This window comes from Cherax quadricarinatus, chromosome 62 (assembly GCF_038502225.1).
Source record: "Cherax quadricarinatus isolate ZL_2023a chromosome 62, ASM3850222v1, whole genome shotgun sequence".
NCBI lineage: Eukaryota > Metazoa > Arthropoda > Malacostraca > Decapoda > Parastacidae > Cherax > Cherax quadricarinatus.
This window is the reverse complement of record NC_091353.1, coordinates 10,208,676-10,233,728: the sequence shown is the minus strand read 5'-3', so window position 1 is coordinate 10,233,728 and position 25,053 is coordinate 10,208,676. Positions and strand designations below refer to the sequence as shown.

At 50.1% G+C, this 25,053-nt stretch overlaps 1 protein-coding gene across 9 annotated transcripts in view; it reads right to left on the bottom strand.

Annotated features, from left to right (window-relative positions):
- Positions 1–25,053, bottom strand: part of LOC128687090 (synaptotagmin-11) — an 87,584-nt gene that overhangs the window by 49,776 nt on the left and 12,755 nt on the right. For 8 of the 9 annotated variants that reach the window (XR_011393739.1, XM_070098418.1, XM_070098416.1 and 5 more), the window contains 2 exons: positions 10,369–10,517; positions 1,922–2,122 (listed from right to left, as the gene is read on the bottom strand). Coding sequence is in view for 8 of the 9 variants with exons in the window: in XM_070098418.1 (XP_069954519.1) it covers positions 1,922–2,122; positions 10,369–10,517 (350 nt within the window). In the remaining variant the exon portion in view is untranslated. Of the gene's footprint in view, positions 1–1,921; positions 2,123–10,275; positions 10,518–25,053 lie in introns of those variants that run through there. The other variant, XM_070098422.1, reaches the window with a different exon arrangement.

Below are 25,053 nucleotides of genomic sequence, written 5' to 3'. Positions count from 1 at the left end.
TATTTATAGTGGAGGGTCTTTGTTTCCTATTCCTGCCCACTTGATCTGTGAGAACACTCTCAATAGTGGTAATCAAAATCATCATTAAATTTTTGTGTGCCAATGGGCTCGTAATTCTTATACCATTGATCCAAGTGGTTAATAAAGTTGTCTCTGTGTTCTGGTTTGAGAATAAGTTTCCTCCTTCTGTATTTAGCTCCTTGATTGCTGGAGATGTGATCAAGATTGACAGTTGTTAGTCTTGGGAAGTGATCAGATAGAAGATCATCAACTATGACAGAGTCATGCATCGTATATGATGTATTAAATCCAAGACACAGATCTAGTATGCCACCATATATGTGAGTAGGCTCAGTAGTGCCCACAATTCGAACATTATCATGCTCATTTAGCAATCTCACTAGTTTAGTTCCATTGGTGTTTGTTATAGACCCACCAATATTCTTATGTCTGGCATTAAAATCTCCAAGAATGATGGTAGGTTCACTATTGATGCGATCTGGTAAAGCATCAGGTCGAAGCTGGTTCGCTGGGGCATAGAGATTAAAAATGTTTATGGAAAAATCGAGAGTGAGAGTGAGTGAGTGAGTTTTGAGCAGAACAAAGTAGGTAGAACAGATTACCAGGTCAAGAGGGAGTAAATCTCTCAGGTGGCAAGTTGAAAAGCGGGGGCCAAGAGCCGAGACTCGATGCCTGCAGTCATAAGAATGTAGGTGGGTACACGTGCATGCAGGTGTCTCCAGAGTTTAATCTCTATACTGAATTAAAGTCACTGGTATGACGGAATGCCTTCATACTGATGATAGACAGGTTGGGTCATTGGTTTAATCCAGTAGGAGCCTTGGACTTGCCTCGTATGGGCCAGTAGGCCTGCTGCAGTGTTCCTTCTTTCTTATGTTCGTAATATGTGTCATAGCCAGGTATTGCACATGTATCATTGTCAGCATAGTTGCTGATCCCCTTGTATGTGTTATATAGATTAGCTGAGTATCATAGTACCATCCATGTGCTTTATATAGAAGCTCCCTAGGCCTGTGACTGTATGATGTCATGGGGTACAGCTTGAGTCAGTGAGACGAGCTGCCTCGTCCTCACTCCACGGATAGACACAGAAGCAGGCAGAACACGGCAGGCCTGGGCTCCCACCTCTCATCACAGTCTGACAATATATATCGTTACCATCCAACAAGTGAGTTTACCTTATCCATCATTCTCCTACCGAACCCCCTACGACATCATAGCCAGGTGTTGCACATGTATCATAGCCAGGTGTTGCACATGTATCATAGCCAGGTGTTGCACATGTATCATAGCCAGGTGTTGCACATGTGTCTTGTCGACTTGTTGATGTATGCCATTAATATAATGATACATGCAGGTGTGGTAGTGATGGGACACTCATGTATCATGATGTCAGGGATTCTAGCAGAGTGAGTGAGCAAGTGATCGAGGGAGAGAGAGAGAGAGAGAGAGAGAGAGAGAGAGAGAGAGAGAGAGCGAGCGAGCGAGCGAGCGAGCGAGCAAGGAGATGAACCAGCAGGACTGTACTTTGTATTCACCCTAAGTGATTCTGATGTAGGGAACATTGAATGTGACTGGGACAAGGACAGATTGTTTGGAAGGTGGGAAATGGGTACACAAGGGCACAGTTGGTAGTTAAAAAACACAGATGAATTGCAAGGATGTTAGGAAATACTTCTTCAGCCGTAGATTGGCCAGAAAGTGGAATGACCAGGACGGTAAAGTGGTAGAGGCAGGATCCATACATGGCTATAATTGGTGTCATGAAGCCAGGAGTGTGCTTACAGTTGTGGCCACATGAGAAGCAGGTCCAGGAGCTGAGAGTCAACCCTTGCAACTACAGAAGTGAGTACACATACAGGGTAGCCACACATACAGGGTAGCCTAACAGTCGACTCACCGAGTACTGCAGACACTCCACTGACTTAGACTTGCTGACAGGACTGAAGACAGCAAGCTTGGTGTTCACCATCCCTGCTGACAGTGCACGCCCACGCCCACACAGCTCCTCAGTGTCATCTGCATCTCTGCCATCCCCTGGAACACGCCCGTGTACGCCCACCTGGGCTGGTACCACCACCTGCTGCTTCCTCTTGTACAGCTGGAGCAAGAAGTGTGTGGGGTGAGTGCAGGGAAGGTTGTAGAAGTGTGGTGTGTGTGCTGGTGTGATGGAGGGTGTGAGTGTGTAGGGGAGGTTGTAGAAGAGTGGTGTGTGTGCTGGTGTGATGGAGGGTGTGAGTGTGTAGGGGAGGTTGTAGAAGTGTGGTGTGTGTGCTGGTGTGATGGAGGGTGTGAGTGTGTAGGGGAGGTTGTAGAAGAGTGGTGTGTGTGCTGGTGTGATGGAGGGTGTGAGTGTGTAGGGGAGGTTGTAGAAGTGTGGTGTGTGTGCTGGTGTGATGGAGGGTGTGAGTGTGTAGGGGAGGTTGTAGAAGAGTGGTGTGTGTGCTGGTGTGATGGAGGGTGTGAGTGTGTAGGGGAGGCTGTATAAGTGTGGTGTGTGTGCTGGTGTGATGGAGGGTGTGAGTGTGTAGGGGAGGTTGTAGAAGAGTGGTGTGTGTGCTGGTGTGATGGAGGGTGTGAGTGTGTAGGGGAGGTTGTAGAAGAGTGGTGTGTGTGCTGGTGTGATGGAGGGTGTGAGTGTGTAGGGGAGGTTGTAGAAGTGTGGTGTGTGTGCTGGTGTGATGGAGGGTGTGAGTGTGTAGGGGAGGTTGTAGAAGAGTGGTGTGTGTGCTGGTGTGATGGAGGGTGTGAGTGTGTAGGGGAGGCTGTAGGAGTGTGGTGGTGTGTGCTGGTGTGATGGAGGGTGTGAGTGTGTAGGGGAGGCTGTAGGAGTGTGGTGGTGTGTGTGCTGGTGTGATGTTGGGTGTGAGTGTAGGGGAGGCTGTAGAAGTGTGGTGGTGTGTGTGCTGGAGGGTGTGAGTGTGTAGGGGAGGCTGTAGAAGTGTGGTGGTGTGTGTGCTGGTGTGATGGAGGGTGTGAGTGTGTAGGGGAGGCTGTAGGGGTGTGGTGGTGTGTGTGATGGAGGGTGTGAGTGTGTTGGGGAGGTTATGGGAGTGTGGGGGGAGTGATGGTGTGAGTGTGTTGGGGAAGTTATGGGAGTGTGGGGGAGTGAAGGAGGGTGTGAGTGTGTTGGGGAAGTTATGGGAGTGTGGGGGAGTGATGGAGGGTGTGAGTGTGTTGGGGAGGTTATGGGAGTGTGGGGGAGTGATGGAGGGTGTGAGTGTGTTGGGGAGGTTATGGGAGTGTGGGGGAGTGATGGAGGGTGTGAGTGTGTTGGGGAGGTTATGGGAGTGTGGGGGAGTGATGGAGGGTGTGAGTGTGTTGGGGAGGTTATGGAAGTGTGGGGGAGTGATGGAGGGTGTGAGTGTGTTGGGGAGGTTATGGGAGTGTGGGGGAGTGATGGAGGGTGTGAGTGTGTTGGGGAGGTTATGGGAGTGTGGGGGAATGATGGAGGGTATGAGTGTGTTGGGGAGGTTATGGGAGTGTGGGGGAGTGATGGAGGGTGTGAGTGTGTTGGGGAGGTTATGGGAGTGTGGGGGAGTGATGGAGGGTGTGAGTGTGTTGGGGAGGTTATGGGAGTGTGGGGGAGTGATGGAGGGTGTGAGTGTGTTGGGGAGCTTATGGGAGTGTGGGGGAGTGATGGAGGGTGTGAGTGTGTTGGGGAGGTTATGGGAGTGTGGGGGAGTGATGGAGGGTGTGAGTGTGTTGGGGAGGTTATGGGAGTGTGGGGGAGTGAAGGAGGGTGTGAGTGTGTTAGGGAGGTTATGGGAGTGTGGGGGAGTGATGGAGGGTGTGAGTGTGTTGGGGAGGTTATGGGAGTGTGGGGGAGTGATGGAGAGTGTGTTGGGGAGTGGGATGGGAGGGTGTGAGTGTGTTGGGGAGGTGTATGGGGAGTGTTTGGGAGTGATGGAGGGTGTGAGTGTGTTGGGGAGGTTATGGGAGTGTGGGGGAGTGATGGAGGGTGTGAGTGTGTTGGGGAGGTTATGGGAGTGTGGAAGAGTGATGGAGGGTGTGAGTGTGTTGGGGAGGTTATGGGAGTGTATGGGAGGGTGTGAGTGTGTTGGGGAGGTTATGGGAGTGATGGAGGGTGTGAGTGTGTTGGGGAGGTTATGGGAGTGTGGGGGAGTGATGGAGGGTGTGAGTGTGTTGGGGAGGTTATGGGAGTGTGGGGGAGTGATGGAGGGTGTGAGTGTGTTGGGGAGGTTATGGGAGTGTGGGGGAGTGATGGAGGGTGTGAGTGTGTTGGGGAGGTTATGGGAGTGTGGGGGAGTGATGGAGGGTGTGAGTGTGTTGGGGAGGTTATGGGAGTGTGGGGGAGTGATGGAGGGTGTGAGTGTGTTGGGGAGGTTATGGGAGTGTGGGGGAGTGATGGAGGGTGTGAGTGTGTTGGGGAGGTTATGGGAGTGTGGGGGAGTGATGGAGGGTGTGAGTGTGTTGGGGAGGTTATGGGAGTGTGGGGGAGTGATGGAGGGTGTGAGTGTGTTGGGGAGGTTATGGGAGTGTGGGGGAGTGATGGAGGGTGTGAGTGTGTTGGGGAGGTTATGGGAGTGTGGGGGAGTGATGGAGGGTGTGAGTGTGTTGGGGAGGTTATGGGAGTGTGGGGGAGTGATGGAGGGTGTGAGTGTGTTGGGGAGGTTATGGGAGTGTGGGGGAGTGATGGAGGGTGTGAGTGTGTTGGGGAGGTTATGGGAGTGTGGGGGAGTGATGGAGGGTGTGAGTGTGTTGGGGAGGTTATGGGAGTGTGGGGGAGTGATGGAGGGTGTGAGTGTGTTGGGGAGGTTATGGGAGTGTGGGGGAGTGATGGAGGGTGTGAGTGTGTTGGGGAGGTTATGGGAGTGTGGGGGAGTGATGGAGGGTGTGAGTGTGTTGGGGAGGTTATGGGAGTGTGGGGGAGTGATGGAGGGTGTGAGTGTGTTGGGGAGGTTATGGGAGTGTGGGGGAGTGATGGAGGGTGTGAGTGTGTTGGGGAGGTTATGGGAGTGTGGGGGAGTGATGGAGGGTGTGAGTGTGTTGGGGAGGTTATGGGAGTGTGGGGGAGTGATGGAGGGTGTGAGTGTGTTGGGGAGGTTATGGGAGTGTGGGGGAGTGATGGAGGGTGTGAGTGTGTTGGGGAGGTTATGGGAGTGTGGGGGAGTGATGGAGGGTGTGAGTGTGTTGGGGAGGTTATGGGAGTGTGGGGGAGTGATGGAGGGTGTGAGTGTGTTGGGGAGGTTATGGGAGTGTGGGGGAGTGATGGAGGGTGTGAGTGTGTTGGGGAGGTTATGGGAGTGTGGGGGAGTGATGGAGGGTGTGAGTGTGTTGGGGAGGTTATGGGAGTGTGGGGGAGTGATGGTGAGGGTGTGAGTGTGTTGGGTGAGGTTATGGGAGTGTGGGGGAGTGATGGAGGGTGTGAGTGTGTTGGGGAGGTTATGGGAGTGTGGGGGAGTGATGGAGGGTGTGAGTGTGTTGGGGAGGTTATGGGAGTGTGGGGGAGTGATGGAGGGTGTGAGTGTGTTGGGGAGGTTATGGGAGTGTGGGGGAGTGATGGAGGGTGTGAGTGTGTTGGGGAGGTTATGGGAGTGTGGGGGAGTGATGGAGGGTGTGAGTGTGTTGGGGAGGTTATGGGAGTGTGGGGGAGTGATGGAGGGTGTGAGTGTGTTGGGGAGGTTATGGGAGTGTGGGGGAGTGATGGAGGGTGTGAGTGTGTTGGGGAGGTTATGGGAGTGTGGGGGAGTGATGGAGGGTGTGAGTGTGTTGGGGAGGTTATGGGAGTGTGGGGGAGTGATGGAGGGTGTGAGTGTGTTGGGGAGGTTATGGGAGTGTGGGGGAGTGATGGAGGGTGTGAGTGTGTTGGGGAGGTTATGGGAGTGTGGGGGAGTGATGGAGGGTGTGAGTGTGTTGGGGAGGTTATGGGAGTGTGGGGGAGTGATGGAGGGTGTGAGTGTGTTGGGGAGGTTATGGGAGTGTGGGGGAGTGATGGAGGGTGTGAGTGTGTTGGGGAGGTTATGGGAGTGTGGGGGAGTGATGGAGGGTGTGAGTGTGTTGGGGAGGTTATGGGAGTGTGGGGGAGTGATGGAGGGTGTGAGTGTGTTGGGGAGGTTATGGGAGTGTGGGGGGGAGTGATGGAGGGTGTGAGTGTGTTGGGGAGGTTATGGGAGTGTGGGGGAGTGATGGAGGGTGTGAGTGTGTTGGGGAGGTTATGGGAGTGTGGGGGAGTGATGGAGGGTGTGAGTGTGTTGGGGAGGTTATGGGAGTGTGGGGGAGTGATGGAGGGTGTGAGTGTGTTGGGGAGGTTATGGGAGTGTGGGGGAGTGATGGAGGGTGTGAGTGTGTTGGGGAGGTTATGGGAGTGTGGGGGAGTGATGGAGGGTGTGAGTGTGTTGGGGAGGTTATGGGAGTGTGGGGGAGTGATGGAGGGTGTGAGTGTGTTGGGGAGGTTATGGGAGTGTGGGGGAGTGATGGAGGGTGTGAGTGTGTTGGGGAGGTTATGGGAGTGTGGGGGAGTGATGGAGGGTGTGAGTGTGTTGGGGAGGTTATGGGAGTGGGGGGAGTGATGAGGTTATGGGAGTGTGGGGGAGTGATGGAGGGTGTGAGTGTGTTGGGGAGGTTATGGGAGTGTGGGGGAGTGATGGAGGGTGTGAGTGTGTTGGGGAGGTTATGGGAGTGTGGGGGAGTGATGGAGGGTGTGAGTGTGTTGGGGAGGTTATGGGAGTGTGGGGGAGTGATGGAGGGTGTGAGTGTGTTGGGGAGGTTATGGGAGTGTGGGGGAGTGATGGAGGGTGTGAGTGTGTTGGGGAGGTTATGGGAGTGTGGGGGAGTGATGGAGGGTGTGAGTGTGTTGGGGAGGTTATGGGAGTGTGGGGGAGTGATGGAGGGTGTGAGTGTGTTGGGGAGGTTATGGGAGTGTGGGGGAGTGATGGAGGGTGTGAGTGTGTTGGGGAGGTTATGGGAGTGTGGGGGAGTGATGGAGGGTGTGAGTGTGTTGGGGAGGTTATGGGAGTGTGGGGGAGTGATGGAGGGTGTGAGTGTGTTGGGGAGGTTATGGGAGTGTGGGGGAGTGATGGAGGGTGTGAGTGTGTTGGGGAGGTTATGGGAGTGTGGGGGAGTGATGGAGGGTGTGAGTGTGTTGGGGAGGTTATGGGAGTGTGGGGGAGTGATGGGGAGTGTGTTGGGGAGTGATGTGAGGATGGAGGGTGTGAGTGTGTTGGGGAGGTTATGGGAGTGTGGGGGAGTGATGGAGGGTGTGAGTGTGTTGGGGAGGTTATGGGAGTGTGGGGGAGTGATGGAGGGTGTGAGTGTGTTGGGGAGGTTATGGGAGTGTGGGGGAGTGATGGAGGGTGTGAGTGTGTTGGGGAGGTTATGGGAGTGTGGGGGAGTGATGGAGGGTGTGAGTGTGTTGGGGAGGTTATGGGAGTGTGGGGGAGTGATGGAGGGTGTGAGTGTGTTGGGGAGGTTATGGGAGTGTGGGGGAGTGATGGAGGGTGTGAGTGTGTTGGGGAGGTTATGGGAGTGTGGGGGAGTGATGGAGGGTGTGAGTGTGTTGGGGAGGTTATGGGAGTGTGGGGGAGTGATGGAGGGTGTGAGTGTGTTGGGGAGGTTATGGGAGTGTGGGGGAGTGATGGAGGGTGTGAGTGTGTTGGGGAGGTTATGGGAGTGTGGGGGAGTGATGGAGGGTGTGAGTGTGTTGGGGAGGTTATGGGAGTGTGGGGGAGTGATGGAGGGTGTGAGTGTGTTGGGGAGGTTATGGGAGTGTGGGGGAGTGATGGAGGGTGTGAGTGTGTTGGGGAGGTTATGGGAGTGTGGGGGAGTGATGGAGGGTGTGAGTGTGTTGGGGAGGTTATGGGAGTGTGGGGGAGTGATGGAGGGTGTGAGTGTGTTGGGGAGGTTATGGGAGTGTGGGGGAGTGATGGAGGGTGTGAGTGTGTTGGGGAGGTTATGGGAGTGTGGGGGAGTGATGGAGGGTGTGAGTGTGTTGGGGAGGTTATGGGAGTGTGGGGGAGTGATGGAGGGTGTGAGTGTGTTGGGGAGGTTATGGGAGTGTGGGGGAGTGATGGAGGGTGTGAGTGTGTTGGGGAGGTTATGGGAGTGTGGGGGAGTGATGGAGGGTGTGAGTGTGTTGGGGAGGTTATGGGAGTGTGGGGGAGTGATGGAGGGTGTGAGTGTGTTGGGGAGGTTATGGGAGTGTGGGGGAGTGATGGAGGGTGTGAGTGTGTTGGGGAGGTTATGGGAGTGTGGGGGAGTGATGGAGGGTGTGAGTGTGTTGGGGAGGTTATGGGAGTGTGGGGGAGTGATGGAGGGTGTGAGTGTGTTGGGGAGGTTATGGGAGTGTGGGGGAGTGATGGAGGGTGTGAGTGTGTTGGGGAGGTTATGGGAGTGTGGGGGAGTGATGGAGGGTGTGAGTGTGTTGGGGAGGTTATGGGAGTGTGGGGGAGTGATGGAGGGTGTGAGTGTGTTGGGGAGGTTATGGGAGTGTGGGGGAGTGATGGAGGGTGTGAGTGTGTTGGGGAGGTTATGGGAGTGTGGGGGAGTGATGGAGGGTGTGAGTGTGTTGGGGAGGTTATGGGAGTGTGGGGGAGTGATGGAGGGTGTGAGTGTGTTGGGGAGGTTATGGGAGTGTGGGGGAGTGATGGAGGGTGTGAGTGTGTTGGGGAGGTTATGGGAGTGTGGGGGAGTGATGGAGGGTGTGAGTGTGTTGGGGAGGTTATGGGAGTGTGGGGGAGTGATGGAGGGTGTGAGTGTGTTGGGGAGGTTATGGGAGTGTGGGGGAGTGAAGGAGGGTGTGAGTGTGTTGGGGAGGTTATGGGAGTGTGGGGGAGTGATGGAGGGTGTGAGTGTGTTGGGGAGGTTATGGGAGTGTGGGGGAGTGATGGAGGGTGTGAGTGTGTTGGGGAGGTTATGGGAGTGTGGGGGAGTGATGGAGGGTGTGAGTGTGTTGGGGAGGTTATGGGAGTGTGGGGGAGTGATGGAGGGTGTGAGTGTGTTGGGGAGGTTATGGGAGTGTGGGGGAGTGATGGAGGGTGTGAGTGTGTTGGGGAGGTTATGGGAGTGTGGGGGAGTGATGGAGGGTGTGAGTGTGTTGGGGAGGTTATGGGAGTGTGGGGGAGTGATGGAGGGTGTGAGTGTGTTGGGGAGGTTATGGGAGTGTGGGGGAGTGATGGAGGGTGTGAGTGTGTTGGGGAGGTTATGGGAGTGTGGGGGAGTGATGGAGGGTGTGAGTGTGTTGGGGAGGTTATGGGAGTGATGGAGGGTGTGAGTGTGTTGGGGAGGTTATGGGAGTGATGGAGGGTGTGAGTGTGTTGGGGAGGTTATGGGAGTGTGGGGGAGTGATGGAGGGTGTGAGTGTGTTGGGGAGGTTATGGGAGTGTGGGGGAGTGATGGAGGGTGTGAGTGTGTTGGGGAGGTTATGGGAGTGTGGGGGAGTGATGGAGGGTGTGAGTGTGTTGGGGAGGTTATGGGAGTGTGGGGGAGTGATGGAGGGTGTGAGTGTGTTGGGGAGGTTATGGGAGTGTGGGGGAGTGATGGAGGGTGTGAGTGTGTTGGGGAGGTTATGGGAGTGTGGGGGAGTGATGGAGGGTGTGAGTGTGTTGGGGAGGTTATGGGAGTGTGGGGGAGTGATGGAGGGTGTGAGTGTTTTGGGGAGGTTATGGGAGTGTGGGGGAGTGATGGAGGGTGTGAGTGTGTTGGGGAGGTTATGGGAGTGTGGGGGAGTGATGGAGGGTGTGAGTGTGTTGGGGAGGTTATGGGAGTGTGGGGGAGTGATGGAGGGTGTGAGTGTGTTGGGGAGGTTATGGGAGTGTGGGGGAGTGATGGAGGGTGTGAGTGTGTTGGGGAGGTTATGGGAGTGTGGGGGAGTGATGGAGGGTGTGAGTGTGTTGGGGAGGTTATGGGAGTGTGGGGGAGTGATGGAGGGTGTGAGTGTGTTGGGGAGGTTATGGGAGTGTGGGGGAGTGATGGAGGGTGTGAGTGTGTTGGGGAGGTTATGGGAGTGTGGGGGTAACAACAGCAGAGAGGAGAGGAAGAAGGGAGGGAAGAGGAAACACTAAGAACTTTAGAGAAACCTACAACTAAACATTACAATATTCATTGGTAAGATCTAATTACAATATTAATGGGTGAGAACTAAACTCGTAGGGGATCATACAGCTTCTGGGAAATTGGGGATAATCACATTTGATTCGAGGAAGATGATTCTTACCTTCACTTCCGTGATCCCCATAAGAGAGGTCTCTTGGCCACAAGTAATTAAGAGGTACCTTTCCGTTCCTCAGAACACACCTGATTACTGGCCCGCTCCGGGAGTGCTGTACGATCCATACGGGTTTAGAAGCGCCCAGTGGACAAAACGGCAGAACACAGGGTTGAACTCACGGGCTGAGTGGTGACCACCTGGTATCCCTTGTATGGTTGTGCCTTGTGTGATGCCCTGAGTCGCCTCACCACCACCACCGTCACCACCACCATCACACCGATCAGTGACACGCCCATACCGGCCGCCGCCCACACGCCCATACCGCCCTCTGTAACATATGCGCCCACAATGTGAAAAAAGGCTGGTGGTACAGTAAGACATTGATTAAGAAGTTCTGGGAAATTACGTTAACGAGTTTACAAAGTTTGATCAGTGTTTTTATCATTATTATGCAGCCCATAACCATACCGTGGGCTGTAGTTGAAGGTTTACACAGGTACATAGTGGGTCCAGGGACTGTACCTCAACATTACAGAAGTACATGATGGGTCCAGGGACTGTACCTCAACATTACAGAGGTACATAATGGGTCCAGGGACTGTACCTCAACATTACAGAGGTACATAATGGGTCCAGGGACTGTACCTCAACATTACAGAGGTACATAATGGGTCCAGGGACTGTACCTCAACATTACAGAAGTACATAATGGGTCCAGGGACTGTACCTTAACATTACAGAAGTACATAATGGGTCCAGGGACTGTACCTCAACATTACAGACCTCTTCAAGGGGGGCTCCTTGGCGTGGTGAAGAGGCTCTTGGTCTGAGGAATTAGACCTATCGGTCTTCTTCCTCAGACCGAACCTAATTACCCCCCAATCTCCCCTCCCCTATCCCATCCTCCCCATCCTCCCCTTTTTCCTTTCCTCCTCCTCCTCCCCACTCCTCCCTTTTGCCCTTCCTCTTTTTGTCCTTTGGGATTTCTCCCACAGGCGCGCTAGTTCCTGGGTAGGAGAAAGGACACCGGGGTCCATCCCATTCCGTTGAGGTTTCTTGGCGGTGGCGTAGTTTGCCGTGGAATCTGGATTGCCTAGGGATGTCCCGATCCCTCTCCGGTATCCCAGAGTAGCTTTGGGTGTCTTTTGGGCGACGGGTGTAGCTCTGGAAGCCACCTTTCGGATTCCGGGGGTGGTGGCTGAAGGAGGTATGCTTTGTGGCGGATATCCGGCCGCCCTCTCTTTTGTCCACCGAGGTAGCTCGGCAGATGTGAGGTTGCTATCCCAGATTGCTGGTTTACTGGCATGAAGGGTAGGGTATGGCACGGGTTCCATGCTGCATCTGCGCTACTAGCGGTGTCGAGTCCTCTTGGGCGCGGAGGGAGATTTCTGGCCCTTTCATCCCTCCTAGGAACTATCCCTCCCCGGTCCCCCCTTTTTTTTTCTTTTTTTTATTTTTATTTTCTTTTCTTCTTTCTTTTTTTTTCTTAAAAACAAAAAGAAAGAAGTAACCTAACCATGGCAGCCCTAGTCCATGAACCTGGTACCCCCGGGCCCCTTCTTGATACCGCACCCCGTTCTGACCCCGCCTCGTCTTTGGACCACTCTTCAGACATTCCTCATGCCTCTGTACCTATTGCCGGTGCTGTTTCCTCACCCGCTTCAGGTACTGAGGCCTCGACTGACTCCTTCGATTTATCAGACCTTCGCTCTCCTCTGACTATGCTTCCGGCCTCTCCCTCTACGGTGCGGCAATTTTCAAATCGCCGACCCGTTCCACGTCGGACCAACTCTGGTCCCACGCCTAAACGTCAACGACAATTACCTGCTGATGATACTTCTCCACCTTCACCTTCTCGTTCTTCTCAGAAACGATCGACACGTCCTTCACTACCTTTCCACGCTCAGTTTCAGACTGAACAGTGGACTAAATTCTTCACTTTACGACCAACTTCCTCTACTGCCTATCTTTCTGACCATAGTATTGGCAAGGCACTCCTACGCCATGTTGGTAAAGATATTTCTTTTCATGCTCTTAAGAGCGGTACGCGCATCATTACCGTACAGAATGCTACCCAGGCTCGTGAGCTCTCTCGTCTTTCCCATATAGATACTGTTCCTGTCACCCTTGAAAAACATCATTCCCTCAATTCTTGTAGTGGTACCGTTATTCTGCCCCATACCATAGTTCAACAAAATTTCCAGACATGTGGCACCGACATTCTAGAACAGCTGGAACTCCAAGATCTCCCAATCCTCAAGGTAGACACTTACGTTCTTCCTGCCCGTGGGCGGAGACGATACCCTAGCAATGTGGCTCGTTTAACTTTTGACAGCCGAGAACTCCCATCCTCCGTTTATATAGCAGGACATCGGTTACAAGTTCGAAAGGTGATCCCTACACCACAACAGTGTAGAAATTGCTGGCGATTTGGCCATCCAGCGAAATATTGCAGATCTATCGCCGAATGCCCAGTCTGTGGTGCCGATGACCATTCTAATACGTCTTGCAATCGATCTCCCTCTTGCCTTAACTGTCATGAGGCTCACCCTTCGTACTCTCGCCGTTGTCAGGTCTATTTAAACGAGCGGGAAATCCGTTACCTCAAAGAGACAGAAGGTCTCCCTTATGCCATGGCAGTTTCTCATCTCCGCCTCCAAGGGAGACTCCCACGTGTTTCTTATTCCCGTGTTTCAAAACGTCCCCCCACTTCTGGTATCCCATCTTCTACACCCACCTCTGTGGTTACCTCTCCCATAATCACTCCTGTATCTAATCCTTTTGCTGTCCTCGGCTCAGACGTCCCTACTTCAACGCCTCAGTCTAATCTCGCTTCTTCGAGTTCTCTCTTACAAGCCTCAGTATCGACGAGACCTCGTACGACACCTCTTCCCAATCGTCCCTCTACTTCTCAAAAGTCAAAAAAAGGTCCGGTAACACCTCCTACCCATCTTCCACCTCCTCATTTTACCCTCCCTGTCTCTGTCCCTAGTTCTTCCCTTCTCACTGGCTCAGTTACAAGTGCAGAGGTTCACCCTCCTCCTCGTAATGTACCTTCCTCCCCTGTTCCCTCCCAAGTTTCTTCCTCTTCTGCCACCTCCCAGGTTCCTGTCTCTTCTGTCCCCTGCCACACTTCTCCAGTTCCCTCCACCCTTTCGCCCCCCCCTACCTTGGTACAGTCCAATACAGTTCCAATCTTTACTCATCCTCCCCCTACCATTCCCAATATTGTCTCCCATACGACATCTCTGAATTCCGAAACACTTGAAGCAATCTCTGAATATATTGCAGAGACCAAACCATCAATGGACACTGATCCACCTTCCGCTCTTCCTCTCTCCTCTGCTCCATCTGCGCAACTCCTTTCTTCACAGCGCACCGTTCCTTCGCTGCTTGAACATTTTCCACTGCCTCCGCATGTGGACTTTTCTAACCCTTCTAGTCCGTAGGAACCCTTACCTGCGGATTTCAAGTATCCTTATCATTGCCAATCATGGCCTTTTTACAGTGGAATATACGCGGCCTCAGGGGTAATCGGGGTGAGCTTCAGATGTTACTCTCCCAGTTTGCCCCTGTTGGTGTTTGCTTACAGGAACCAAAATTACACTCTGCTGTTATTTCTCACATCTCAGGCTATAATTTATTGTATTCTTCAGATCCTTTTCCTGATGGGACCTTTAATGAAAGTGCCCTTCTTCTCCGCACTGATATTCCGTACCATCAGCTATTTGTTCATACTTCGCTGCATTACACAGCAGCCCGTATCCACTTACATAGGTGGTATACGCTCTGTTCTTTATATCTCTCTCCTTCTCGGGCATTATCTATTCCGGATTTTGCCTTCCTTGTTTCGTCATTACCGCCACCGATTCTGTTACTTGGTGATTTTAATGCCCACCATTTCCTCTGGGGAGGGTCTCACTGTGATTCCCGTGGAATTCAGTTAGAGGCTTTTCTTGCCACCCACCCCCTCCATGTTTTAAATACAGGTACTCACACCCATTTTGATCCTCGGACTCATACTCTCTCTTGCATCGATCTCTCAGTTTGTTCTTCCTCCGCCGCATTAGACTTTACTTGGTCTGTTCTCCCGGACTTACATGACAGTGATCATTTCCCAATCATTCTTACTTCCCCTTCATATTCGCCACCTCTTCGCACCCCACGCTGGCAATTTAATCGGGCAAATTGGAACCTTTACTCACACCTGACTGTTTTTAAAGAGGTTCCTTCTTCGTCCTCCATCGATGAGCTTTTACACCTCTTCTCGTCCTCCGTTTTCACCGCAGCTTCTCATTCTATACCCCAAACTTCGGGCAGGCATTCTCAGAAATGCGTGCCTTGGTGGTCTCCTGCTTGTGCTCGTGCAGTACGTTTGAAACGCGCTGCATGGGGCAGGTACCGGTACAATAGAACCACAGAGCGACTCCTTGATTTTAAACAGAAGCGTGCGATCGCTCGCCGTGTCATCCGTGACGCTAAACGCACTTGCTGGCGAGATTATGTCTCCACCATCACCTCTGTTTCCTCTATGAGTGCAGTCTGGAAAAAAGTCCGAAAACTGAGTGGTAAATATTCTCCTGACCCGGCTCCTGTTCTGCGGGTTGCCGGTGTTGATATAGCAAACCCACTAGATGTTGCCAATGAAATTGGCAATCATCTGGTCCGTATTTCTCAGGGACTCCATCTATGCCCCTCATTTCTTTCCTCAAAGTCTGCCAGAGAGTTAGCACCCTTGGACTTTTCTTCTCTCAGAGAAGAACAGTATAATGTGCCTTTTACACTTCAAGAACTGGAGGCAACACTCTCAGCTTGTCGATCATCGGCAGCTGGGCCCGTCGACATTCATATTCGTATGCTACAACATTTACATCAGTCAGCCCTTGCAGTCCTATTACGCCTTTACAATCTTATTTGGTCACAAGGAGTTCTTCCACAGCCGTGGAAATCCGCCATTGTTCTCCCTTTCCGCAAACCAGGCACTACGGGACATGAAACCTCCCACTATCGTCCCATTGCTCTTACCAGTGCAGTTTGCAAAGTAATGGAACGTCTAGTAAATAGACGTTTAGTGTGGTATTTAGAGACACACAACAGTCTCTCCACTCGTCAATATGGCTTTCGTAAGGGACGTTCTACCATAGACCCCTTACTGCGCTTGGATACGTATGTTCGTAATGCCTTTGCGAATAACCACTCAGTTATTGCCATATTTTTTGACCTTGAGAAGGCATATGACACAACTTGGAGGTATAATATTTTAGCCCAAGCCCACTCCTTAGGCCTTCGAGGCAATCTACCATCCTTCCTTAAGAACTTTTTAACTGACAGGCATTTCCGTGTTCGGGTTAATAATGTGCTCTCCCCGGACTTTGTCCAAGCTGAAGGTGTCCCCCAGGGATGTGTTCTGAGCACAACACTTTTTCTCCTTGCTATTAATGATTTGGCCTCTAGTCTTCCATCAAATATTTGGTCATCACTCTATGTTGATGACTTCGCTATTGCCTGTGCAGGCGCTGACTGTCACCTTCTTACAGTTTCTCTCCAGCATGCAGTCGACCGTGTTTCCAATTGGGCCACCACACATGGGTTTAAATTTTCCAGCACTAAAACCCACCAAATCACTTTCACTAGACGCTCTGTCATCTCTGATCATCCTTTGTACCTCTATGGCTCACGTATCCATGAACGTGATACAGTCAAGTTTCTGGGCCTCCTCTTTGATCGTAGGTTATCCTGGAAACCTCACATTACCTCTCTGAAGGCAACTTGTCACAGCCGGCTGAACCTTCTTAAAACCCTTGCTCATCTTTCGTGGGGAGCTGATCGTCGAACCCTCCTTCACCTACATTCCACCCTTATTTTATCGAAACTTGATTATGGTGACCAGATCTATTCAGCGGCATCTCCTGCTACTCTCTCTAGCCTTAACCCCATTCATCACCAAGGATTACGTTTATGCCTTGGTGCTTTTCGCTCTTCCCCTGTCGAAAGCCTCTATGCAGAAGCGAACGTTCCATCCTTATCCGATCGCCGTGATGCCCATTGCCTGCGCTACTATGTACGCTCTCATGATCTCCGCAATCCTTCCATTTATAGAATGGTCACTGATATTAGTAGACATTCTTTATTTGTTCGCCGCCCCTGCTTACTCCGTCCCTTCTCTCTTCGCCTTCATTCGCTCTTGTCTTCTCTTCAACTACCACCTTTCTATGTACATGTAGCATCTCACTTTTCCCTACCCCCCTGGGAAGTTCCAGCTGTTCGAGTCTGTTCTTTCTCCCTCCCTTGCTCGAAAGCCCAACTGTCTACGGTCGCTTCCCGCTCTCTTTTTCTTGACCACTTTCACTCTCATTCTCATGCCATTGCTGTGTACACAGATGGCTCTAAGTCTTCTGACGGCGTAGGATTCGCAGCAGTGTTTCCGGACAGCGTCGTACAAGGGCATTTACTATCTTCAGCTAGTATTTTTACTGCTGAATTATATGCCATCCTTACAGCACTTATCCGTATTGCATCTATGCCTGTGTCATCATTTGTGGTTGTCTCAGACTCCCTTAGTGCTTTACAGGCTATACAAAAATTTGATACACCTCACCCCTTAGTCCTCCGTATCCAACTTTGGCTACTCCGCATCTTTACTAAGCATAAAGATATTGTTTTTTGTTGGGTCCCTGGTCATGTTGACGTACAGGGCAATGAACAGGCAGACACTGCTGCGCGGTCAGCAGTACATGACCTACCAGTTTCTTATAGAGGTATTCCATGTACGGACTATTTTGCTGTAATATCTTCCCACCTTCACACCCGTTGGCAACAACGTTGGTCTACTATGCTCGGCAACAAACTTCAGTCTATTAAACCGAGTATAGGTTACTGGCCGTCTTCTTATCACCAGTGTCGAGGTTGGGAGACTACTCTCTCCCGTCTTCGCATTGGCCATACTCGTCTTACTCATGGATATCTCATGGAGAGGCGACTTGCTCCTCTCTGTGAGAATTGCCAAGCTCCATTATCAGTCAGCCACATTCTGTTGGACTGCCCACTTTATCAACGAGCACGCAGAATTTACCTCTGTCGTCGTCTTCGCCCCGCTGCTCTCTCTCTACCTTCCCTTCTCGCTGATGGACCCACCTTTCATCCGGACTCTCTTATTGACTTTTTGACAACGACTGACTTACTTCACAAATTCTGATACTTTCAGCCCTTTCTACTTGTATCTCTTGCTACCCTCTACCCCCGTACTATCCCCTGCCCCGCTGTTTTCTGTAACCTGCTGATCATCCCCCCTCCCTCCTGCCATCCAATTCCCTTGCTTCCTTCCCTACCCTGCAGCGCTGTATAGCCCTTGTGGCTTAGCGCTTCTTTTTGATTATAATAATAATAATAATCAACATTACAGAAGTACATAATGGGTCCAGGGACTGTACCTCAACATTACAGAAGTACATAATGGGTCCAGGGACTGTACCTCAACATTACAGAGGTACATAATGGGTCCAGGGACTGTACCTCAACATTACAGAAGTACATAATGGGTCCAGGGACTGTACCTTAACATTACAGAAGTACATAATGGGTCCAGGGACTGTACCTCAACATTACAGAAGTACATAATGGGTCCAGGGACTGTACCTTAACATTACAGAAGTACATAATGGGTCCAGGGACTGTACCTCAACATTACAGAGGTACATAATGGGTCCAGGGACTGTACCTCAACATTACAGAGGTACATAATGGGTCCAGGGACTGTACCTCAACATTACAGAAGTACATAATGGGTCCAGGGACTGTACCTTAACATTACAGAAGTACATAATGGGTCCAGGGACTGTACCTCAACATTACAGAAGTACATAATGGGTCCAGGGACTGTACCTTAACATTACAGAAGTACATAATGGGTCCAGGGACTGTACCTTAACATTACAGAAGTACATAATGGGTCCAGGGACTGTACCTTAACATTACAGAAGTACATAATGGGTCCAGGGACTGTACCTCAACATTACAGAAGTAAATAATGGGTCCAGGGACTGTACCTCAACATTACAGAAGTACATAATGGGTCCAGGGACTGTACCTTAACATTACAGAGGTACATAATGGGTCCAGGGACTGTACCTTAACATTACAGATAATGGGTCCAGGGACTGTACCTTAACATTACAGAAGTACATAATGGGTCCAGGGACTGTACCTTAACATTACAGAAGTACATATTGGGTCCAGGGACTGTACCTCAACATTACAGAGGTACATAATGGGTCCTGGGACTGTACCTGAACATTACAGAGGTACATAATGGGTCCAGGGACTGTACCTCAACATTACAGAGGTACATAATGGGTCCAGGGACTGTACCTCAACATTACAGAGGTACATAATGGGTCCTGGGACTGTACCTCAACATTACAGAGGTACATAATGGGTCCAGGGACTGTACCTCAACATTACAGAGGTACATAATGGGTCCAGGGACTGTATCTCAACATTACAGAGGTACATAATGGGTCCAGGGACTGTACCTCAACATTACAGAGGTACATAATGGGTCCAGGGACTGTACCTCAACATTACAGAGGTACATAATGGGTCCAGGGACTGTACCTCAACATTACAGAAGTACATAATGGGTCCAGGGACTGTACCTCAACATTACAGAAGTACATAATGGGTCCAGGGACTGTACCTCAACATTACAGAAGTACATGATGGGTCCAGGGACTGTACCTCAACATTACAGAAGTACATAATGGGTCCAGGGACTGTACCTCAACATTACAGAGGTGGAAATATAAACACAAATGCAGTATAATGTGATCCTTTATTGACAACGTTTCACCCACACAGTGGGCTTTCTCAAGTCACACACGGATCTACCTGGGGTTGGAAGGTACGGGAGTATTTATAGTTCAGAATGTTGAGGTCAGGTGGAGAATGCTGCATCTGATGATCTACCGGGTGGGGTTATAGAGTCTTGGGTAGCTAGGCAGGGGTATTGGACAAGTTGTGAGTAGACCTTCTGCAGTGTTCTATGTTCTTATGTGGGATAGCGATGAAGAAGTTTCTTGGCGAGTGGTTCAGCTATGTTATAGAAGCCATTGCTCTGGTTGAAATTGTTGGTTATAGAGATAAACGATGATTCCAGGATTCTTCTGTACTGAGTGTTGTCTTCTGTGGCTATAAGTCTTGAGTTTCTGTAGTTAATTAAATGGTTGTGTGAATTGCGATGTTGTACACAGGCATTCCTTGTATCGTCAGTCCTGCTTGCATATTGGTGTTCTGAAATACGTGTTTGGAGGTCTCTTGATGTTTCGCCCACATATAATTTGTTGCAGTCATTACAAGGGATTATGTATACCCCTGCAGAGGATGGAGGCTTGTCCTGTCTACTACTGGTGATGTCCTTGATGGTCGTGGTTGTGGAGGTAGATACTTGGAATGATGTTTTGGCAAAGAGGTACATAATGGGTCCAGGGACTGTACCTCAACATTACAGAAGTATATAATGGGTCCAGGGACTGTACCTCAACATTACAGAAGTACATAATGGGTCCAGGGACTGTACCTCAACATTACAGAAGTACATAGTGGGTCCAGGGACTGTACCTCAACATTACAGAAGTACATGATGGGTCCAGGGACTGTACCTCAACATTACAGAAGTACATAGTGGGTCCAGGGACTGTACCTCAACATTACAGAAGTACATAATGGGGGCAGGGACTGTACCTCAACATTACAGAAGTACATAATGGGTCCAGGGACTGTACCTTAACATTACAGAAGTACATAATGGGTCCAGGGACTGTACCTCAACATTACAGAGGTACATAATGGGTCCAGGGACTGTACCTCAACATTACAGAAGTACATAATGGGTCCAGGGACTGTACCTTAACATTACATTAGTACATAATGGGTCTATGGACTGTACCTCAACATTAGAGGTACATAATGGGTCTAGGGGCTGTACCTCAACATTACAGAGGTAATATAAACACAAATGCAGTATAATGTGATCCTTTATTGACTACGTCTCGCCCACACAGTGACTTGAAAAAGCCCACTGTGTGGGCGAAACGTAGTCAATAAAGGATCATATTATACTGCATTTGTGTTTATATTTCCATTGTGTCGGTATTTTATACCATTTATTTCCATTACAGAGGTACACAATGGGTCTAGGGACTGTACCTCAACATTACAGAGGTACATAATGGGTCCAGGGACTGTACCTCAACATTACAGAGGTACATAATGGGTCCAGGGACTGTACCTCAACATTACAGAAGTACATAATGGGTCCAGGGACTGTACCTCAACATTACAGAAGTACATAATGGGTCCAGGGACTGTACCTCAACATTACAGAGGTACATAATGGGTCCAGGGACTGTACCTCAACATTACAGAGGTACACAATGGGTCTAGGGACTGTACCTCAACATTACAGAGGTACACAATGGGTCTAGGGACTGTACCTCAACATTACAGAGGTACACAATGGGTCTAGGGACTGTACCTCAACATTACAGAGGTACATAATGGGTCCAGGGGCTGGACCCCCAAGTTTTGATACCTGAACAAGGTACAAAGGTAATGAACTCCAGGTAGATCTGGTCACAATCATGACCAAGGTACAAAGGTAATGAATCGTTCATTGGTGACCAGTGGGCGAACTGCTTACACAGGACCCAAAATTATGAACCAGCAGTGTTACTAGTGTTACCAAGTTTATTCGTGTATACACAAATACAATTATATAGATTATCATACATAGCAGCATGTGTGTAGAGAACCTGGGATAACCCAAAAAGTCAGAGTGACTTATTTCCAACTTCCATACCAGTTGTCTGTATAGATAAAAAGTGATATAAATAATACCAGTACAAGTACAAGGTATACAGACCATAGCTGACATCACTGACATACTACTATATAGAAAGTGGCTTGTTATGTTGAGCATTTCCCGCAAATTAGGTCAGTTTTGTCCCAGGATGCGACCCACACCAGTCCACTAACACCCAGGATGTGACCCACACCAGTTCACTAACACCCAAGATGTGACCCACACCAGTCCACTAACAACCAGGATGCGACCCACACCAGTCCACTAACACCCAGGATGTGACCCACACCAGTCCACTAACAACCAGGATGTGACCCACACCAGTCTACTAACACCCAGGATGCAACCCACACCAGTCCACCAACACCCAGGATGTGGCCCACTCCTGTCCACCAACACCCAGGATGTGACCCACACCAGTCCACTAACACCCAGGATGTGACCCACACCAGTCCACTAACACCCAGGATGTGACCCACACCAGTCCACTAACACCCAGGATGTGACCCACACCAGTCCACTAACACCCAGGTACCCATGTTATACTGATGGGTGAACAGGAACAGCAGGTCAACAGGTGTCTTACGGAAACAAGTCCTTAATGTTTTCCAGTCGTACCGGGGATTCGAACTCCGGACCTCAGAGTGTGAGCTGAGTGCACTAGTGATCTAGCTACGGGTAACAGTCAAGTTCATAATCACACACCTTGTAGCTCTGCTATTGTTTACACAACTTACCCATCAACTCTGGTTTAAACTCCCGCGGTATAATACAGGTCCTGCGATGGTGTGATGTTACAATACTTTGCATAGACTGATCCACGCGGGTTTAGTGTGTTTTGTGAAGGGAAAATAATAATAATAATAATAACAGTAATGGAAGAAACGCCTACAGATTACGTGGATGACAGGTGTGTAGACTCAAGGTAAGATGACAACGTCTCCACAGGTGTGCTCTACTGTGTATTATTACACACACACGCCCCTCAAGGAAGGTTCCTTGATGTTGGTGAGGGGCTCTTGATTTAGGGAATTGGATCTGTGCTCCAGTTCCCCGAATTAAGCCTGAATGCCTTCCACATATCCCCCCCCCAGGCGCTGTATAATCCTCCGGGTTTAGCGCTTCCCCCTTGATTATAATAATAATAATTGGGGTGAGTATAACACCAGGCACATCTCCTGAAGCGCACATCAACCAAATAACTGCTGCAGCATATGGGCGCCTAGCAAACCTCAGAACAGCATTCCGACATCTTAATAAGGAATCATTCAGGACCCTGTACACCGTGTATGTTAGGCCCATATTGGAGTATGCGGCACCAGTTTGGAACCCACACCTAGCCAAGCACGTGAAGAAACTAGAGAAAGTGCAAAGGTTTGCAACAAGACTAGTCCCAGAGCTAAGAGGTATGTCCTACGAGGAGAGGTTAAGGGAAATCAACCTGACGACACTGGAGGACAGGAGAGATAGGGGGACATGATAACGACATACAAAATACTGAGAGGAATTGACAAGGTGGACAAAGACAGGATGTTCCAGAGATTGGACACAGTAACAAGGGGACACAGTTGGAAGCTGAAGACACAGATGAATCACAGGGATGTTAGGAAGTATTTCTTCAGCCACAGAGTAGTCAGTAAGTGGAATAGTTTGGGAAGCGATGTAGTGGAGGCAGGATCCATACATAGCTTTAAGCAGAGGTATGATAAAGCTCACGGCTCAGGGAGAGTGACCTAGTAGCGATCAGTGAAGAGGCGGGGCCAGGAGCTCGGACTCGACCCCCGCAACCTCAACTAGGTGAGTACAACTAGGTGAGTACACACACACACACACACACACACACACACACACACACACACACATATATACACACACACATACACAAACACACACACACTCCGGGGCCAGGAGCTAAGACTCGACCCCTGCAACCACAAATAGGTGAGTACACACACACACACAAAATCCTGTGTCACAAACCTTCTGGAGTTTTATGATAAAATAACAGAAGTAAGACAAGAGAGAGAGGGGTGGGTTGATTGCATCTTCTTGGACTGCAAGAAGGCCTTTGACACAGTTCCTCACAAGAGATTAGTGCAGAAGCTAGAGCATCAGGCGCATATAACAGGAAGGGCACTGCAATGGATCAGAGAATACCTGACAGGGAGGCAACAACGAGTCATGGTACGTAATGATGTATCACAGTGGGCACCTGTGACGAGCGGGGTCCCACAGGGGTCGGTCCTAGGACCAGTGCTATTTTTGGTATATGTGAACGACATGACGGAAGGGTTAGACTCAGAAGTGTCCCTGTTTGCAGATGATGTGAAGTTAATGAGGAGAATTAAATCTGACGAGGACCAGGCAGGACTTCAAAGAGACCTGGACAGACTGGACACCTGGTCCAGCAAATGGCTTCTCGAATTTAATCCTGCCAAATGCAAAGTCATGAAGATAGGGGAAGGGCACAGAAGACCACAGACAGAGTATAGGCTAGGTGGCCAAAGACTGCAAACCTCACTCAAGGAGAAAGATCTTGGGGTGAGTATAACACCGAGCATGTCTCCGGAAGCACACATCAATCAGATAACTGCTGCAGCATATGGGCGCCTGGCAAACCTGAGAACAGCATTCCGATACCTTAGTAAGGAATCATTCAAGACACTGTACACCGTGTATGTCAGGCCCATACTGGAGTATGCAGCACCTGTTTGGAACCCGCACTTGATAAAGCACGTCAAGAAACTAGAGAAAGTACAAAGGTTTGCGACAAGGTTAGTTCCAGAGCTAAGGGGAATGTCCTATGAAGAAAGATTAAGGGAAATCGGCCTGACCACACTGGAGGACAGGAGGGTCAGGGGAGACATGATAACGACATATAAAATACTGCGTGGAATAGACAAGGTGGACAAAGACAGGATGTTCCAGGGAGGGGACACAGAAACAAGAGGCCACAATTGGAAGTTGAAGACACAAATGAGTCAGAGAGATAGTAGGAAGTATTTCTTCAGTCATAGAGTTGTAAGGCAGTGGAATAGCCTAGAAAATGACGTAGTGGAGGCAGGAACCATACACAGTTTTAAGACGAGGTTTGATAAAGCTCATGGAGCGGGGAGAGAGAGGGCCTAGTAGCAACCGGTGAAGAGGCAGGGCCAGGAGCTGGGACTCGACCCCTGCAACCACAAATAGGTGAGTACAAATAGGTGAGTGAGTACACACACACACACACACACACACACACACACACACACACACACACACACACACACACACACACACACATACACATACACCGCATGGGTCCATGGGTGCAGACGTGGGCACACAAGGCTCCGAGAATCCTAGTGTTTTTAAGGGTGCAGTGACTGCTAACAGTAATCAGTGGTAGTGACATCGTCAGTGAGCAATAATATGAGTGATAACTAAAGTTTTTAGTTAGAAAAAGTTGTGAGAAAGCCTGAAATTATCCATTATCCAAAATTATCCAAGCGTTTTGGTCTACTAGGCAGCGGTAGGCCTGAAGCAGTGATGTCACGACAAGTTGTGTGCCATTATACATATCAAGTGAAGTGTATGTAATGTGAAGTGTATACTATCATAAGTGAAAAGTGAAATCGCGTGATGAACGAGGGATGTATGAGCACATGTGGTTATAATCATCACGGATAAAAGATCTCCAAAATAGGGATTTAGGCTATGTACGACGACTACGTCATCAGCATCTGGCAACTTGGCACGACCGTTGCCAGCGCAAGTATCACCTATATTGTGGTTTGCATGTCGCAGGCTTGGCTTGGCTTGGCCTTGCATCACTGTTAGATACTGGTCACTCACTCCTGCAAGCTATTACAGTAGGTATTAGTAGTAAGAACACTTAGGAAGCTAGGAAGTCCTCTCTAAACGTGAACAAGGAATAGGATAATAACAGCAATAATTGATACTTAAATCCAGAAAGGACAATAAGCGAAGAGTGTAGCATTTCTAGGAAAGACAGAACAGAGAGGTA